This window comes from Dunckerocampus dactyliophorus, chromosome 5, assembly GCF_027744805.1.
Source record: "Dunckerocampus dactyliophorus isolate RoL2022-P2 chromosome 5, RoL_Ddac_1.1, whole genome shotgun sequence".
NCBI lineage: Eukaryota > Metazoa > Chordata > Actinopteri > Syngnathiformes > Syngnathidae > Dunckerocampus > Dunckerocampus dactyliophorus.
In genome coordinates, this window is record NC_072823.1 from 29,504,180 (window position 1) to 29,523,891 (window position 19,712).

Sequence of the window (19,712 nt, forward strand, 5' to 3'; positions counted from 1 at the left end):
AGCTGTGCTAGTAATGTCTTACGCTTGTTTTTAATATTTTACTTTTTATACGGCAGTGTCATTACAGCTTTAGTTCATCAGGAAGTGACGGGAAGTGACGGTGGGCGTCCCGAGCAGGAGAGCTAGGCTCAGTGCTAGCTGTGAGTTTCGAGAGAGTTGGGAAGTGTGTTTATGTTGGCGTGGATGCACTTTAATGGCTTTATTAACAGCGGAGAACACTGCAGGAAGTGTTCTCCGCTGTTAATAAAGCCATTAAAGTGCATCGGCGACGTGAGTCTCTCCTTCCCCACAACAAGCGGCATTACAGTATTGACCAGTGCACACCAGGAAATAAACAGTGTCATTTCTTACAGGCATTGGCTGGACAGCTATGTAGTGGGGCTTGTTTAACCTTTGCCTTGTGGGCAAGCAGGAAGGAGAGACGATGCTGAGAGATGTGTGTGTGTTCTGAGCTGCTGTCTGGTGGCCGCGTTCAAGAAATAAAGTAGGCAAAAGCAACAGGAGAAGTTTCCTTTGCTTCGGAGCTGAATAACACTGACAAGTTAACAGACTAGTAGCGAACGGAAAAGAAGACAGCTTTTTTTGTGTCGAATACAGAAGATGAGGACTTTGATGGATTTGTGGATGAGGATTGATGAAAAATAACGTGAGTACATTCTAAAATACTTCAATTAAGTACAACTGAACTCAGTTTTGCTCCCGCTGCCGCATGCATGCTAGCGTATGTTTTTTTTTTTTATTGTAGCGTTGCTGGGAGCCGCAGCCTACTTTGCGGTAATGTTTTGGTGCAAATGCTCTTAAAGTTACATGTTTGACCAGGAAATAGCAAGCTCAAAAGAAGACGGCTTTTTTATGTGGAACAACTGACAGTTTGTGTGGATCTTTTGAATGATTGTGACTGAGCTAGGACTCAGTAATTAAAGTCTACACACGACGGCTTCATTGATTGAAAAACTAAACTTTTTCGTGCATGAAGCTTCTACTTGAGTTGGTAATTTGGCCGCTATATGCAGTCAGATATTGGCCGCGTTGGACAGGTGACTGCTATACACAGGGTCTATAACATGTAAATTTGCTGTGGGGGATTTTTCAGTGGCTGCTATAGGCAGGTGGCCATTCTATAAAGGTGGCCGCTAAGACAGGTTTGACTGTATATAAATGATTTAACATGTTTCCACACGCCTATTCAGCCTCCCACGTATGTTATTTATGCTATTGTGTAGCTGAATAGCTGTTAATGTGTTACGACCTTTCACATATGCTTTTGAAGGTTATGAGAGCCCTTCTAGACATGACATAACAGCCATACACCGGTATTACTCAATATAGCAGACATAACAGGAGAAAATAAGCCATTTAAGACATAAATAAAACTCATGTGCTTGTGTGTGTCGCAGTAAATGTGTTCGGGTGCTTTTAGGGGAGCAGAATGAGTGAACAGGAAGTGATGTAGGGGGTTCATAGTTGAGGTTTAGCTTGTTGTGGGTTATGGTCGCAGCAGTAACCTGTGTTATTATGTTTGTTGTTATTATTGTGTATTGTATAGACTGAAGCCGCGAAATTCGAACGCAGGTGTGGTGAGGGATGACTGTACTTCCATGGTCCAGTGTTGAAGATGGCAGTGTCACGGCCTAAATGAGCGTGTGCGCGATGGCTGAATCATTATCTTGGTGTCTCTTTGTCTTTGCCATGCAGGTTGCTCAACCCCTTTGAATGCCCCGACAACGGCAGCCGTAGACAGGACTGCAGCTGCAGGAAGGACTACGCCTCGGCGGGGTACACCCTTTTCCACAAGATACGCCTAGACCTGAGCACCCTGAGGATACTGAGTGAGTAAACGACATAGCAATTGCCACAGTGAGACCACACATGGGCTCCACAGTGTGTCACCACGGCTCCAAATCCCCCTCACGCCCCCTTTTCTCATCACACGTCGGAACAAAAATGATCCACGTGTGCACGCACCGGCACGCACACTTGAAATAATAATAATACCATGCCAGACTGTGTGCGATGCAGCAGAGACATGAAGGCACACAGCCGTGCATGCACTCGCATTGCTACAAACACTGGAGCGATCCTCAGGCGATATTCCTCTGCATATGATCACAGTCACCTCCACCTTCCCGTTCGCTTACAGCTGCTCACAGCACATGTCCTACACCCTCCCCTCTGCATGCTACTCATTTGCGTTTGGCTGCAGATGGAGGGGTAATCACTTCAAGATGACAGCTGAAGAGGTCATCATTTTGGACTGAAATGATTGGGGCTTGCTGGCAGCCTTGTGTCCCAATACTTTTGTTAGACATCTGACCAAGGTAACCAATAAGCTAATATACTGTATTTTCACTGCTTTCACTACAAGGCCTAGATAGATGAGGCCAAAACAAGTGTGTTTAAGTATGACACAATTTGTTTTGTCACAATGCAATACCCTACTTACTCTGAATGGTAATCACTCCAAACTTCATATTATTACATCTTCACTTTTACTATTCTTTGTCAGAACCCTGATCATTTTTGACAGCATACCTGCGAAGTAAATTTTACGTCTAAAGCTTAGTTCTTATAGGAAAAGTACACTTTTTTTTGTAATTTTGCCCATCATCCACAGTCCTTATGTGAGACATGGACACAATATCTTCCTTTCTCTTTTCTGTGCCCTCTAAAGATATAAAACAGTTAAAAAGAGGCAGCTAAGAATGCATTGTTATTATTCTTATTAGCATTTTTACACCAAAGAAATACTTTACTGATGTAGTGACACCTTGCCACACCACAGCTAGCTACTAGCCGGCTAGCGACTAGCTTCACCACACACTTGCCCAAAGCCCGTCAGCGCCGTCCTCACAACACGTCAGGCAACTACCGGAAGGTAAACCTACATATTGGAGCTGCTGCCACTGCTGGTGTTTTTGTTTTTGAGTTTGAAAAAATTAACGCTCGGTGTAGCGTTCCTCTCTATGTTGCTATATGAAATCATGCACCCAGGAAGGAATTTCCGGTAATGCTTAAGATCAAAGTGTGTCAAAATACTGCAAGTATCACATGTTATCATGAATGTACCTGTTACTACATGGTCACAGGTTGGATGTTTTTGGAGGTGTTTTAATAGCGGGCTTTAGGCAGAATAGGTGTGTCCTGTCATGCGCAGGCGACAAAATTAGGATCCCACGGCGCAGTGCGAGCAGGTGCACAGGGTGCGAGAGTTTATTTTAACAGGTACACAGGGGAAAAGGTAACAAAAGGAGTGTCACGGTGCGGTTAGGTGCCGGTCTGGAAACCCCAAATGCAGAGGCTGGAGGCAGGTATGTGAGTACAGAATTTATTCTGTTTAATAACTCGAACGTAAAGCGATGGTGACAAAACAGGTTCACCATGAAAAAATAGAACACAAATAATGCCGGTTGAAGGCAGAGTCTGCTGAGCGCTAGTAAGAGACTAGAAACCGTACTAGGCTAAGGAACGCATTCAGCTGGAGCGTGGTGTAGTGAAGGAATAATCCGGCGTTCTCCAGCTGTCAGTAGTCAGCCTAAGTAGTGGCGTAGGCACTCAAATTCAGGTGCGTTCAGCAGCTCCGCCTCCAGCCAGGAAGTCTGGACAGAAACACAAAAAGGCATGGGAGACAGGGGCAACCAACAAGAGCCCGTGGAAAGTGACAAGGAGGCTACGACCAAAAGGGTGTAGAGCTAGACAAAGGAGTAACAAAAAATCACTGTGGCATACGGCAGACAGGGAATACATTAACCTTAGCGCAGGGGAAAGAATAAACAGCCAGCTATCACCGGGATGGCGTGGCAAGAAGAACAAGAATTACAATAGTAGCGAACAGAGAACAAGGAGCTTGGAGGATTGGCTTGGTCATAGGTGAGAGGCGAGGACAATCAGGCACCGGGCTGCAGTCATCTCATGGTTTAAGAATGGGAGCAGGTGATTGATGGCAGGTGTACTGATGGGCTTCCAGCTCCGCCTCAGCAAGAACTGGGAAAAGAAGACAGCAGGCGGCAGCAGAGCGACAAGAATCCTAACATGTCCCATTATGTGCATTAATGAGCTGCCAATTTTTAGCTGTTTTATCTTATCTTTAGAATGCACAGAAAAAGAAAGACATGTGTGTCTCTCATAAGGATTGTGGATGATAGGCAAAAAAAAAAAAAATTAAAAGTCCACTTTTCCTTTAAAGGAAAAAATAATAATAGTGACTAATAATAGTATTAATATTAATAGTAAATGATGGTAATAAAGGGTTTGGTTTGGTTTGATAAAAATCACAGATAAACTAATTATACTAAAAAGATGGTTTGATAAAAACAGACAAACCCTGAACCTAAGTAAAACTAAAGTAATGCTATTTGGTAAGTGTAAAAAGGAAGCGTATCAGCAAATACAAATTGATGGTGTAGACCTGGGGTCACCAACGTGGCACCAGGTAGCTCCCCACAACCACATGAGGTGCCCGCAAGCCTGCTTTTCATTCAGGTTTTCAGTTAATAATGAAAGAACAGTAGAAAGAAATGCATTCTAAAATACAAAATGTGAGTTGTGGACACCAGCATTTTGTTAATGTTCTGGTAAAACAAGCATATTCGCTTTGTTTGGGTTTAAAATAAGCTCTGAAAATAAATGTTACAAAAATGAGTAGAACTTGGCCATTTTCATTTTGTAAAAGTAGCTCTCAAAAGGAAAAACGTTGGTGACCCCTGGTGTAGACATTGACAGGGTGAACGAAAATAAATTTCTTGGGGTTATAATAGACGAGAAGATGAACTGGAAATCTCACATTCACACAATTTAAAACATAAGGTGGCAAGAAACACCTCAATACTGAATAAAGCTAACCAAAAAGCACTACACACGCTCTACTGCTCACTGATATTACCATATCTAACTTATTGTGCCGAGTTATGGGGTAATAACAACAAACAACTCCAGTCACTAACTGTGCTACAAAAAAGGTCACGTAGGATAATACATAATGCTGCTTACAGACAACACACAAACTCTTTATTTATAAAATCACAAATATTAAAATTTGGGGATCTAGTAAACTTTCAGACAGCAAAAATTATGCATAAAGCAAACAATAAACTTCTACCCAAAAATGTAAAACAATTCTTATCAACAAGAGAGGAGAAATATTATCTGAGGATAAAATTGAACCTAAAACACTTATATGCACGGACAACACTGAAAACTTGCAGCATTTCTGTATGTGGAATCAAGTTGTGGAACGGACTGAGTAAGGAACTCAAACAATGCACAACAATGAGCGATTTTAAGAAAAAGTGCAAGCAGTTGATGTTCACAAAATACAAAGAAGAAGAGACCTGAACTACTGTGTACATACAATACAATATAAAACCACTACTACATTGACTATTAACTCTTCATTGTGGTGAGTACATGGTCTGTACTCAGTCATTATCAATCAAACACTCTTTCAACCATTCTATCAGTTATTATTAGGCCTGTAGCTTCCCTTTACAGTAGTAAGTAAAAATCTTGGCTATGATTGCACTACATTGTAATGTAGCCTTACCATGTACACTTGGAAGAACAAGAGGTGAATAAATGTATTGCAACTGATGTGAAACTGATGAGGGGTAGGATTAAATAAGCTTTGCTTCTTCCTACTCTTTTTTGGACATGCAAAATTGTGAATTGTGCTATGTGATGTGCCACTGTTTGACTCATATGCATGTTCAGGATGACTTAAAACCATGCACTACAACACAAAGACAGAATGCGGCAGCAAAGCAACAACACACAGAAAAGAGAGATGTGTGTTCAAGTCTCACATAAAGACTGTCAATGATTGGCAAAATTCCAAAAACACTTTTCCTTTAAAGTGATAGAGCGCCTTACATTCATTCTACAATAATCTTTTTTTTTTGCTGAATAAAGTTATTTGAATGTTGTAAACTGATTATGAAATGTGTGACTTAACAGCCACCGACCTCCGCTTTTCCCACACGCCCGTCGGTCGGCCCGTGCCCTTCGCCACGGCAGGGGACTGTTACAGCGCCGCCAAGTGTCCGCAGGTTGGTAAAACACTGCAAGTGCAGGCTTCACAGTAGATACTATTGTGCAATGTGTGTACTTCCCTTCATATCGTCCACCAATGACCGACTTTTATGATACTCTTAGGGCCAGTTCAGCATCAATCTGATCGGCACCGGCCTCAGAGTGGCCGAGGCCACTAAATGGACGTCTCAGGGCAACTATGTCACATTCAAGGTGCACAGATCGGAGGTAAGAAAGTGTCTCTTACGCTTTGGAAAATCAATAAAAAAAATATGTATATGTCATTGTCGGATGTTTGAATTTTTATTATTATATAATTTGTATTCATAACTTTTATTGTGTTATATTTTATATTATTATGATATTATTACCTCCCCCTGTCCTGCCCAGCCTTTAAGGCAGATAGAATTGTAGATATAAATGCCCTCAAGTGATCAACAGATTTACTCTGCCAGAGAGAAGTGTGATATACACTTCCCCTATTATACAGAATTTATTTGACTTAGACGCTTGTTATTATGCAAATTTGGAGCGGCCGGACCAGAGCAGGAGGGGACAGAGAAGAAGAGAAAAGAAAACAGAGGGGGGTGTGCAGGGATAAGAGGGGGACAAAAAAAAGACAGAGACAAGGACAACAGCAGCAACAACAATTGCGACAACAATAACAGAACAACAGAAACAAACAGAACTACAGGACGGAAAGGACAGAATAATATCAACAACCACAATGACAATACTGCATTGAAACAGTAACACATAATTGTAGTAATGAAATGATGAACTATGATAGTCAACAGAATGACAATAACTATAATGCGCATCATTGTAAAAACTACAGTCATATTGCTGATATCACCGCCACTGTAATAAAACCAACAACATAATAACACCCTGGTTAACTCAGTGAGTAATGTGAGGAAGTACGTATGTACTGTGAGTGTGCATATGTACAGGTATCTCTGTATGTGTGCAAGTCTTCATATACTGTATATAAAGGTGCAAGAATGTGTGAGCATTTAATTGTCACTGAGAATGCATGAGAGGAAAGGGCCCCCCACCACCCAGAAAGCCCCGCCCCAAATAGCCAGGCCGAGCCCCCACCGCCAGAAAGCCACCAGGCCCACAGGGGCAGGCAGCCCAAAGATCAGCGCCCCAAGAGCCAGCCCAGAGATCCCTCCCCCCCGGGAAGACCAGCAAGGGGCCGCAGAGAGGTAATCCCAACCAAAAACAGGGCGCCAGCGGGCGAGAGGACAGCCAATCCATGAGACCAGCGAGAGATCACACCCCACAAAGACAGACGAGCACCGGGGGCCACACACAGGCAGGCCCAGAGACGCCCCCGCAACTGGAAAGAAGCCCGCCTACGCCGGGGTGGGAGGTCGGGCCACCCCCCGCCCGACCTCCCACCCAGGACCGCCCCGCCCAGGGACGCAGGAGGCACACCACCCACCCACCCGGCGGAGGCCTGGGCGACAGAGATGTATCACCCAGCACCTGACCCCACAGAGCAGACCCCTGTATGCCCCCTCCCCCCAAAATAAATAACTTAAATAAATAAATAAATAAATAAAAGCACACACATATATGCATACACTCACATATATACACACACACATAAACACACACGCTCGCACGCACATGCATATGCACGCACACACACACACACACACACACACAGTGGTCGACTGCCCGACACACGGAAGCCTCGCTCCTAGACATCCCCCGTCGGCAACCCAGGGCGCAGCGGAGCTGAGGACCCCGGGGTCCCAGACACACAACCCAGAACCCGTGGCGCGGAGAACGCGGACCACCAGGGAACAGGAAGACCCCAGGCCACCCCATCCCAACGGCAGGACGCTGCCAGCAAGGCAGACAGAGGAGCCGGCGAGGAGGAAAGCACGCAAATCAGCAAGCGGGCGGGCAAACGGAAAAGCAGCCGGGCGAACCACCACACAGCGCCAGCCGACACCCGCTGGGCAGCAAACCCCGGAGAGGCAGTGGGAGTGTCGCACCCCAAGCCGCAGGGAGGCCAAGCACCAGAGCCAAGAAGGCGAGACCAGCAGCAGACCAGCCGCCGGACCCCACCAGCCACCAGGAGCCAGACCAGCCACATGCCACCAGAGCAGACGGCGCACCACCTGCGCACCGGAGCCCCGATAGCCAGCGGACAGGTCCACGGCCACACCCCCGACCCTGGCGGACAGGCGCCGCTGAACAGGCAGGAGGCACCCCCATCAAGCCCACTTAACCCGTGTATGTGATAAGGTGTGATTGTGTCTATTATGCAATTAAAAATATTTTAAAACTTAAAAGAGGACAACTCTGAAGAGCTGGTCTCTGTGTCCGAGGGGTGGATCTGTGTGCATGTGCGTGGGCCCACACGGCCCACGCACACCACCACGGCCGGCAAGGGAGCAGCACCACGGCGACTACAAGAGAACCAGACTCCACATAGGGCGGAGCACGGCCACACCCACAAAGCACGCAAAGCACAGGAGGGACAGAGAGGCACGAGAGAGAGTGGAGCGACCCCCCGCCGGGCGCAGAGATACCCCGGGAGATACCCCGTAGGCAGGCAGACAACCGCCAGCCAGGAAACAGAGCCTAGCCAGACACCAGCAAGTAGTGGGGACCGCCCGCCAGCCCTACCCCCAAAGCCCCCACCAAAGCCACCCCCGACCGCCCCACCCAGAGCAAGCATCGCCACGCAGAAGAACACCCCCAACACCCAAAAAAGGCTCCCAGCTACCGGGGGGACAGCCACAACCACTGGAGGGTAGCAAGCAGTCCCCACGTCACACGTACCGCACACAAATACATAGATAAAATACAATAAAATAAGTAATTAATTAATAAAAAATAAAAAAACTAAAAACACCCATGCAGGGGCAGCTGGGCTCAAGCACCCGTGCCCCCACCAAGGGGAGAGGCCGGCCCCCACACCCCACACTGGACGACCCCACGCGGCAGCCGAGCAGGAGGGCCGAGGGCAGACCCCGCCCCACCCCCAGATGCAAAGGAGGCTGAGGGAGACCCAGCGCCACCAGTCGCACACGGGCCCCCCCCAGCAGTAGCAGGCGCTCGGCACCCGCAGGATGCAGCACCCCGCTCAACCACCACCCCGGTGGCCGACCCACGCCCCATCACTCGATCTGGATGTCCTGTGAAGTGTACTCTATGGAGGGTTTTAAACTGAATCAGCTGTAAATTGGGATTTTTTTATTAATAATATCCTATAATAATATTTTTCATACAACTTATTCCTTTTTCGTGCCATGTTGTAAAATTTAATGGTTTCTTTTTGAGCAAGATGTCAGGATTATTCCAAACGGGAGTGTATTGGCAAGGAGTGAGCGAGGATCTAGTTATTTTTAGAAATTTTCACCAAGCTGTCAGAGTGGTGTTTATATTTATACTTTTAAAACAATTATTTTTCCGGAGGATTTGGCTAATGAAGGGCAGGTTACAAATTGGGATTTCATGGCTCAGTGATTGTTCGATGTCTAGCTATAAATAATCCGATGGGTTAGGGTTGATCCATTTTAAGATATACGTAACCTGTTCGCAACGAAGTAGTTGGAGAAGTTTGGGAGTTCTAAGCCCCCATATTCTTTAGATTTTTGTAACATTTTGAGACTTATTCGCGCTGGCTTATTTTTCCAAAGAAATGTATTTATATATGAATCTAATGAATTGAACCAAATTATAGATGGTTTGGTGGGGATCATGGGATCATTAACCTTTGGTAAGATCATCATTTTCACGGTGGATACTCTGCCTGTAAGTGAGATGGGCAAGGTTCTCCAACGTGCGAGATCATCCTCTATTGACTTCAATAGTGGAGTATAGTTCAAGCGGATCAGGTCTGACAGGTTGGAGGAAATGTTAATACCCAAATACTTAATGTTCCCTGAACACAGTGGTATAGAGGGGGGGTGCTCTGGAAACCAAAGTTAATGGGCAGTACTGTGGATTTAGACCAGTTAATGGAGTAATCTGAGAAGGTGCTATAATTGTTAATGAGTGAGATAGATTCGTGAAGTGAAGAATGTGAATTATCTAGGAAGAGTAATCCATCATCAGCATAAAGGCTTATCTTATGATGAACGTTTGTGGTGTGGATCCCTTTAATATTTATATGTTGTCGAATTGCAGTTGCAAGAGGTTTGATAAAGATAGCAAATAGTGAGGGACAGAGTGGACACCCTTGCCTAGTACCTCTTTGTAAAGTAAATTCTGGAGAGATGTGATTGTTGGTCTGAACAGAGGCCTTCGGGGTGTTGTATAGTATTTTAATCCATGTTCTAAATGAATCTCCAAAGCCAAATTTTTGTAGTGTTGCAAAGAGAAATTTCCAGTTTACTTTGTCAAATGCTTTTTCAGCATCTAAAGAGACAATTGTGGTTTCTAAATTATGGATGATAGAGTAATCAATCAGATTGATTAGACGGCGTACGTTGCTAGTTGAGTTTCTCCCCTTGATAAATCCTGATTGATCAGGGTGTATTATATGAGGGGTAACCTTTTCCAGCCTTATAGCTAACGCTTTGCATATTATTTTAAGATCTGCATTAATCAGTGGAATTGGACGATAACTGGAAGGTAGTTTCGGGTCCTTATCCTCATCCTTATCCGACTGATTGTAGCTGAGTTCATGTTTGGAGGCAAGCATGAGCTGTCTTTAATTTCCAAAACCATTCTAAAAAATATTGGGGCTAATAATGACCAGAATGTTTTATAAAACTCGGCAGGGAAACCGTCAGGTCCTGGTGCTTTGTTATTCGGCAACCGCTATAGAGCGTTACGGAGTTCTATTCATGAAATGAGTACATCTAAGTTTGTCACCTGTTCGTCATTTTAATTTTGGTAATTCTATGGTTTTGAGAAATGTTTCAATATCTGGGAGAGATGGTTTAATCTGAGGTGTATATAGATTTTTATAAAAGCTCCTAAAGACAGAATTAATTTCCTCCAAGAGGTGAGTGATATGACCTTCTGATATATAGTGATATTCTTACTTTTTATGACAATTTATTTATGGTAGTGTTTAATTTAGTGCTGCAAGGATTAATCAATTGTCCAATTAACTATTGGATTATCAACTATTTTGGTCATCGATTAATCGTTTCATTTAAAAATGTACTGTAAATATCCTGATTTCAGTCTGTCAAATGTGACTCTTTTTAAAATTTCCTGAGTCATCCATGAAAGCAGCCCTATTATCTTTGTGATTCCTCTTCCTTGCCGTCTTTGCTATGATTTTGGGGAGGGAAAAAGTCCATTCAGGCATTCTTAAAAGGAGTGCTGCTAAGAGATGGAAATAAAAAATGTGTTGGTTTTTTTTTATCCGATTCATTGATTAATCAAAAAATAATCAATCGATTATTAAAGTAATCGTTAGTTGCAGCCCAAGTTTAATTATTTTTACAGGTAAGAAAGTGTAGTAGTAAAGCTTTGGAAAGTTTAAATGTTTTTATTATTATTGTGGGGTTTTGAGACTGTTTCATTACATTCATTTTATATAATTTTCCATTCATAACTTTGTTTATGTTGTAATATATTTGATACTATCCATCCATTTTCTATGCAGATTATCTTCATTAGGGTCGCGTGGATGTGCTGGAGCCTATCCCAGCTGACTTTGGGCGAGAGGCAGGGTACACCCTGGACTGGTCGCCAGCCAGATGCAGTGCACATATTGACAAACATAATTTATATTATTATGATATTATTACTTTTTATTATTATGTATTTATTTTGTGGAAATTACAGGTAATAATGTGTCAGTAAAGCTTTGGAAATTTTAAACCAGTTAAAAAAAATAGTTTTTTATTGTGTGATTTTGGGGCTGTTCTATTAATTTGTAATTTTTTTAAAAGAGCATTCCCTGATGATATTATCCATCTATAAGCAAGATAGATTTTCAGCCAAGGGAATAGGCCAGATAGGCTCACACGAGCACCAGGAATAGAATGCAGTATGAAATATTAATAATTAATGTTAGCAGATGTAAATGTCACAGGAGTCCTTGCGTGTAGGGATGTCCGATAATATCGGTGGGCCGATATTATGGCTCCATATTAGCATAACAATGTGATATCGGTCAGTATCTGGATCTTCCTTTTAGTGAATGCTGATATAGCCCTTTTGGCGGCAGCGTCGCTAAATTGCAACATTGCTGTAATTGCTGCATCATATACCTGTAGCTAAAACTGAGCTGTCGGTAACTATATTTGGCAATCAGAGTAACAACAGAGCTCGCAATGAACTTATCAGCTCCGTGGAAATTGCAGAGGGCTTTGCCACTCCACATACCACGGTGTCTTAAAACATCACGCAGCAACATAATCGGCAGATAACAACAGACAAGACACTACCAACAAATAATGCAGAACAACTTTGTGAGTGACATGTGGTCTCTTCGAAAAGTAAGTCAGATGGTTTTGTCTAAATGAAGGTGATTTTATTGTTCCTTTTCTCATACCGTGTGGCCAGTAGCACTTACCAGAAATGATTTGAAAAATGTATCATTAATCCATGTGATCGGCATCAGTATCGGCCAATTTCAGTCCTGGATGATCGGAATCGGCAGCATAAAACCCTGATTGGAGAAAAAAATGCAAGGCAGGTACTAAGAGGTGAAGCATATTTTAGCTCATCTTAGTCTTTTGCAAAAACACATTTTTATCTCCCAAATAAAACACAGTGTTTAATTTGCACCCAAAAAAAACCCCACATAATTATGACCATTGCGTATAATAAGATTGAATACAATTCAAAATAAAACCCTTTACCCATACTGTTAGATACTTTCTGCAACTGAGCAATGAGGAATTGTGGTGTCTTTGCGTCCATTTTGTCGTCTTCTTCACTGACAATTGACATTTCCCCCACTCTCACTTTGTCCCTCTCGTCTGTAGGACGGTAGGAGAATCTACGGTCGCTGTGGAGGTTTCTGTGGAAAGTGCGTTCCTCAGGCGCACAATGGCCTGCTCCTTCAAGTCCACTGAGTCCTGAAGATTGCTGACCAGAAAACAAGCAAGCAGCCATACTGGTTAGTTGGACCTTGTCAAATGAACCCCTTAAAACAAAATGGTGCTTCTCCAGGCTGCCTTATTCAAACTTTAAAGAGGAACGTTTGCAAGATGAGTGACGTTCAAAGAAACACAAAGGGACACAAGACCGAGAAGTGATGGGGAATGCAACCAAAACACAGGAGTTATCATTTTTATTACATAAATACACACACGATGTGTATTGTCTTCAAGAAATAACGCAACATTTGATTTTTTATGCTTTTTGCCGTGTCGTTTAATGCCTGGAATAAGAAAATGCAATGAGAGCCAGCAGCAGTTTTAGCATAGCATAGAGCCTTGCCGCACCTAGCTTAGCCCACCTTAGCTTCTCTCTGTGAACCTTTTAGCTTAGCTTAGCCTCCTTTAGGTTAGTATAGCTTAGCTTGTCTCAGTTTAGCTTAGCTTAGCATAGACTTGCTGCGCTTCCTTTATAGAAATACCTGGAACATTTGGGATCAATTTCTCCAATGTGACGTACTGACGACAAGTAGTGATCAAATTAGTTTTAACAGCAGCCAGTGCAACCTGACATCCAACTCAACGCCACAGAAACATGAAATACTTCAAATGCTCTAATGATAATGTTTATTTGGCAATAACTGGAAGTTGGGGTGGCCGTGTATTTTCCGAAATGTGAACTCATTATACATTGCTTAATCATTTGGAGCTCATGAGAAAATGGAAAACAAAACATAGCCTTTTTGACCACATGGTCATGATCAGGTATATTGCTACAATACAGCAGCCATAGAACCAATGTTGTAATAAAGGATGCACCGAACCACATTTTTTTCCACTTCCAATCCGATCCCGATGCCTGCATTTTGATATCATATGCCATCAAGCCAAAAAGAATATCAGCAAAGGTCGTTGTCTCCACACATGCAGCGCCGCACACTCAAACACAAGGACGCAGCCTGATCGGTCGGATAACTCAGAAGTCTTAACATCACGTATGACTGCCGGGTCGATACTGGATCGGATCGGCCCCATACCCCAGTTGTAAGAGTCGATTGTAAACAGCAGTATGACAAGTGTAACATGCATTACTTTCATACCAATCTCTGACTAGCAACATTTTAAAGCAGATGCAGAGCCAAATACAGCTGCTGGATACTGTATGATACTTCAAATGCCTTGTGTTGGCAATTAAAAAATACATGAGGAGATTACCTACAGCCACAGCTGTTAATACCAATGTTTTATATTTAAGACCCTGGCGGTTAATTGGAGCATTTACGGTACACAATGTCAGAAATTAAGACATACACTCCTGATCAAAATGTTCAGACCAGTTGAAAAATGGCAAGAATGTACATTTTGCACTATTGGGTCGTAAGGAGGTTCTAAGTAGAGCTTCAAAATGCAAAAAGAAATGGGAGAGTCACAAAAAAGATTCTGAGTAAGCAATTTATTGCAAACAAGCATTAAAGTGAAAAAGGCTGTTCAGGTTTAGGACCATAGCTCAGAAAACCTTAACCCCCCCCAAAATAGAAATAAAGTGTTGAAAGAGTCTGTAATGACCAGCTGCGCTATTCTTGTTAATCAGCTGAAAAATGGGTTTGGGCATGCTTGATGTGAGTGTTTCCAGGCTAGTGGGAAGTTGCTCCAGGTGGTGAAGATGGCTTCTCAGAGGGCAACCACTGTCCACTGATGTCCATTTTTGTAAACTTCCCTTGCCATCCATCCCCAAATGTTGTCAATTGGATTTAGATCAGGGAAACACTCAGAACGATCCAAAAGAGTGAGCTTATTCCTCTGGAAGAAGTCCTTTGTCAGGTGGGCACTGTGAAGTGCAGCGTTGTCCTGTTGAAGAAGCCAGTCATTACCACACAGACGAGGGCCTTCAATCATGAGTGATGCCCCTGCTACATCTCCACATAAGCAGCTGCCGTTTGGCGCCCCTGCACAACCTGAAGTTCCATTGTCCCATTGAAGGATCATGATGGTGCGCCTTCAACAGTGCCGTGTGGAAAACATCTCAGGTGGGATCTCCTTGTCATGACAGTAATGTTGGAAGCCATCAGGACCATCAAGGTTACATTTTTTCTCATCATAGAATAAAACCTGCTTCCACCTTTAAATGTCCCATGTTTGATGCTCTTCTGCAAATTCCAAATGGGCAATTTTGTGGCCTTAAAGGGGACGAGACCTTTGAAGACGTTTTTTCTTCTTAAAAGCCTTCTTTGGCAGATGGTGTCTAACGGTTATTGGACTCACTCTGTACCAGTAATAACCTTCATTTGGGCCGAGGATGGTCCCGTGTCTTGACGGACAGCCTCTGACTCAGTGACATTTTTTGGGGGTCTACCACTTGACTTTTTTGTTCCATAACCCTCAGGATGTTTGAAGAAGTTTCAAATGACGGTCTTACTGCGTCCAACCTCAGCAGTAATGGCACACTGAAAGAGGCCTTGCTTACGCAGCTCAACAATCCCACCGCGTTCAAAGAGAGAACGATTTTTTACCTTTGCCATCAAGACATCATGACAGCCTGAATACCTGACAGAAAATCACATTCAATCCACATTTTTGTAGCTTTTAAAGGCTGCGGTCGTAAACTTTTGATCAGTGGGTGAATAGTCTATTTCACTTTAAGATCCAGCCATCCATTTTCTGTATAACTTGTCCTCATTAGGGTCGCTGGGACATGCTGGAGCCTATCCCAGCTGTCTTTTCGGGCGAGAAGCAGGGTAAACCCTGGACTGAACGCCATCCAATCTCAGGGCACATACAAGGTGTGTCAGAAAAATTCCAAGACTGTTGTCACAAAAGATTTTAAATCCAAACTACAAGTTTTCCCCTTTGAAGTAGTCCCCCTGGAGTCTCATGCACTTTCCCAGCCTTCTCTACCACGTCTTCATGCACTCCTGGAATGATTATTCGCGGATCACTTGCAACTCTGTCGTCACAGCCATCTTGATGTCGTCCACGTCTTCAAAACAAGTCCCTTTGATGGTCCCCTTGAGGTTTGGAAAGAGGAAAACATTACACTGAGCCAGGTCGGGTTGCTTCAAGCACAGCGATGTTCTTTTCGGCCAGGAATTGTCAGATGCTCAAGGCATTGTGAGCAAGCTCTTTGTAATGGTGAAGTACCCACGAGTTGTCCTTCCACAACTGTGGTCTCTTCTTGTGCACTGAATGAAGCAAATGCCAGAGGATCTCTTTGTAGACATGCTGGCTGATTGTTTGCCCCTGTGGCAAGCACTCACAGTGGATGATTCCCCTCATGTCGAACAATGAAATCACCATCAACAGATATATAGGCAAGCGACCGTTCACCCTCACATTCACACCTATGGACAACTTAGAGTCTCCAATTAACCTAGCATGCATACAGTATTTTTTGGAATGTGGGAGGAAGCCGGAGTACTCTGAGAAAACCCACGCATGGGGAGAACATGCAAACTCCACAAAGAGATGTTGCAACGGAGAGACAGACGACTTAAGAGGCAATTTTTCAACAGGCCTTAATGTTTTGATCTGGAGTGTATGAGTAATGTCCTGATGGATGATATGTACCGCTGACGTGCCTTTTTATAGCAAAGGTCGGTGCATTAAAGAAGTCAGAAGAGGATATATTTTATCTTTGATTATGGAGTATGTGTTTCATGTGCTGTAGGAGCTCTCTCAAAACTACAAAAAAAACCAGAAAGGCCACTGATGGACCTCAGACGACTACATTAGCTTCTATGTGGCTGATTTGTATTATTTTAATGTATTGTATTGTTTTGTTGTTTTTTTTATTTTAACAAGTTCTCTCTCACTGTCTGTTGTTACCTGCATTCCCTACCTCTCACAAACACGAGTACTTTACAGTACATCGGACTTTATTTATTCTGGAACAGCCTTTGTGTTTTGCAAAGACAGCAGGAGTCATGGTCTTGCTGCTTATTGTTGCATTTTGCCGCTCATGATTCATGTTGCTTTCCGTGTTATGATAACCACTGTTTAACCTCCTGGATGGTGCTTTTTGGAACAACTACTGCTATTCTCATTAATACCTCGCATCTTGACTCGTGAAACACTGGCTGACAGGGTTTAGCTGGCAAATATAGGATTGTACAAGTATCGCCGCAATGGTTGGCAGGTATGTGGGCAAAAGTGTTGGGACACACAAAAAAATTTAGAGAACATGTACTTTACATACTGTGTACATATCAAAGATGGTTGAACGCCACACGATCACGTACTCAGCCAAACGCATGGACGCTACACTCGTTTTCACCGTGGGCCACATTGCAGTTATGCATACCTTCAGTGTGATACCGTGTAAATGTATAATCACCTCATGATATGATTACACCTTTTGTAATGTTTTACCAACACACGTACATTGAAATCAGAAGTTAATGTGCCAAGCAGAAATTTCAGTATACAGTTGTCCCTCGTTTATTGCAGTTAATTGCTTTCAGACCCGACGGTTATAAGTGAATTTCAGCAAAGAGGATTCCTTATTTAGAAATGGAATATTTTTTGTAGTTAGTGCATATAAAACCTGATTATGACTTTATAAATACGGGTTTTGCCATTATTAGAGCCCTGTAGACATGAAGTATCACCCCTATAGTCACCTTTACGCCCCTATTTTATTTTTTTTACAATATTTATACACCAGATTGCGCAGGCTACAGGCAAGCTCTTGAGCTGACAAGTTTGCCTCCAATTTACTTATTCTAAACTTGAGAAAGTGTTTAAAACAAAGGAGCCAAAAACTGAGCCATCTTCCACATGGAATGGAGAGAACCTTTTTTTTCATGTCGGAAAATATGATATCAATATTACTGATGCCGAGAGACCACAATACTACATATAACTTCCATCCATCTATTTTCTATACCGCTTCTCCTCATTATGGTCTATGGTACACCCAGCCAATCACATGGCACATATAGACAAACAACCATTCACACTCACATTCATGATTTACAATAATTTACAATTACAATTTAGAGACGGCAATTAACCTAACATGCATGTTTTTGGAATGTTGGAGGAAACCAGAATACCCAGAGAAAACCCACACACGCACGGGGAGAACATGCAAACTCACAGAAATGCACAACGGAGATTCGAAGTCTTCCTGACTATGTGGCCAACATGCTAACCACTAGACCACCGTGTGGCCCTACATATAACTTGTCTGTAAATATATTTTGACTAACAGGCCATAGTCAACCACGAAACAGTGATCATTTATTAATTAATTAATTTTTGAAAAACCACACTAGAGAAGGAGCGATTTTCAAACCACAGTGAAGGGATGATTGTACGACAATCCTTCGTTTATGGCGGTTAAATGGTTCCCAAGATTAGTGAATTTCCACCAACTATGATTTCTTATTTCTAAATGGAATATTTTGGTTGTTAAAGCATAGAAAATCTATTTACCACCTTCTAAATATGTTCTTTAACAATAAAGTGTTCCCTCGCTCCATCGAGGTTTACCTTTTGTTGCCTCGCTGTTTCGCAGATTTTTTTAATGCGATTTTAGTGTTTTTTGGGGGGGGTTTGACAGCGTATGAACACGCATTGTGTTCTGCGACCTGATTGGCTAAGGAACAACCCGCACATTGTGTTCTGCATCCGTATTGGCTGTAGACCATCGTCAATCAATCTCCTTTGTGCCGGCCCGCATTGCCATGTCTGCTGATGTGTTCATCGCTAGCAAACAGATTGCCTTGCAGTCTGACTTGCAAGTTTTCTCCCCGACAAAACCTACAATGTCAACGAGAAGTTGGGCACCCAAAAGGCAGAGGAATCCAACCAACACACAAAAAGTTGGACTTCTGGACATGGTGAAAGGGAGGTAGAAGTTACGCGGCTGTAAGTGAATTTTCTGTTGGTTACATAGGACGACTGCAGCAATATGTTTTAACAAGGATGCAAAAACGCTACAGTGGAGCGGTGCCAGGACGATCAGGAGTGAAATATGTGTGAGTCACTATTAATAATTTTTGGTGTCCAACCTCATAGGTTGATCATTAAAATTTGACAGCGTTTACTGCAAAATTAGAAGCGCACGGTGACGAGGGACAGCTGTATAGCCATTCTATAATTCATTTTAAATGGGGTTTGACAACAAAAAATCTATTCCAATTGCATGATGTACAAATTTTCTGTCAAAACTGACAACACATTTAGCAACAAAGATTGTCTTTTGTATTTTTTGATTATTTAAAAAAATAGTTTTAGTTAAATATATATGTAAATATATATTTTTTAAATGTATAAAATAAATAACAGTAATGATAATTAAACAATTACATTAAAGGAAAACTGCACTTTTTTTGGAATTTTGCCAATTATCCACAATCCTTATGTGAAACATGAACATGTCTTTCCCTTTTCTGTGCCTAAAGAGAGAAAAATGGTTAGCATGAGGGAGCTAACAATGCAGGTAATGGGACACACCTATCCCCACTATAAACCCTTCTAAGGTTTTACATGACAACATGTAATACTTACAGTATTCTGATCATTTTAAACATTACCAAATAGGAGCTTCTTCCCTGGGTGCATTGATTCCCCATAGCCCGTAGATAGGAACTAACGCTGCTTCTGTCAACAATATCAGCGTAGGAAGCGTGTGTTTGTTTGCGACTACTAATC

The 19,712-nt window shown here is 42.8% G+C and overlaps 1 protein-coding gene across 4 annotated transcripts in view; it reads left to right on the plus strand.

Moving 5' to 3' along the window:
• The window catches only part of LOC129181065 (A disintegrin and metalloproteinase with thrombospondin motifs 20-like), a 226,672-nt gene extending 207,193 nt beyond the window's left edge, over positions 1-19,479 (plus strand). For all 4 annotated transcript variants that reach the window (XM_054775726.1, XM_054775728.1, XM_054775727.1 and 1 more), the window contains 4 exons: positions 1,696-1,829; positions 5,950-6,041; positions 6,148-6,252; positions 12,945-19,479. In XM_054775726.1, coding sequence (XP_054631701.1) covers positions 1,696-1,829; positions 5,950-6,041; positions 6,148-6,252; positions 12,945-13,034 — 421 coding nt within the window. In that variant the 3' untranslated portion in view covers positions 13,035-19,479. The remainder of the gene's footprint in view (positions 1-1,695; positions 1,830-5,949; positions 6,042-6,147; positions 6,253-12,944) is intronic.
• The last annotated feature ends 233 nt before the right edge of the window (positions 19,480-19,712 follow it).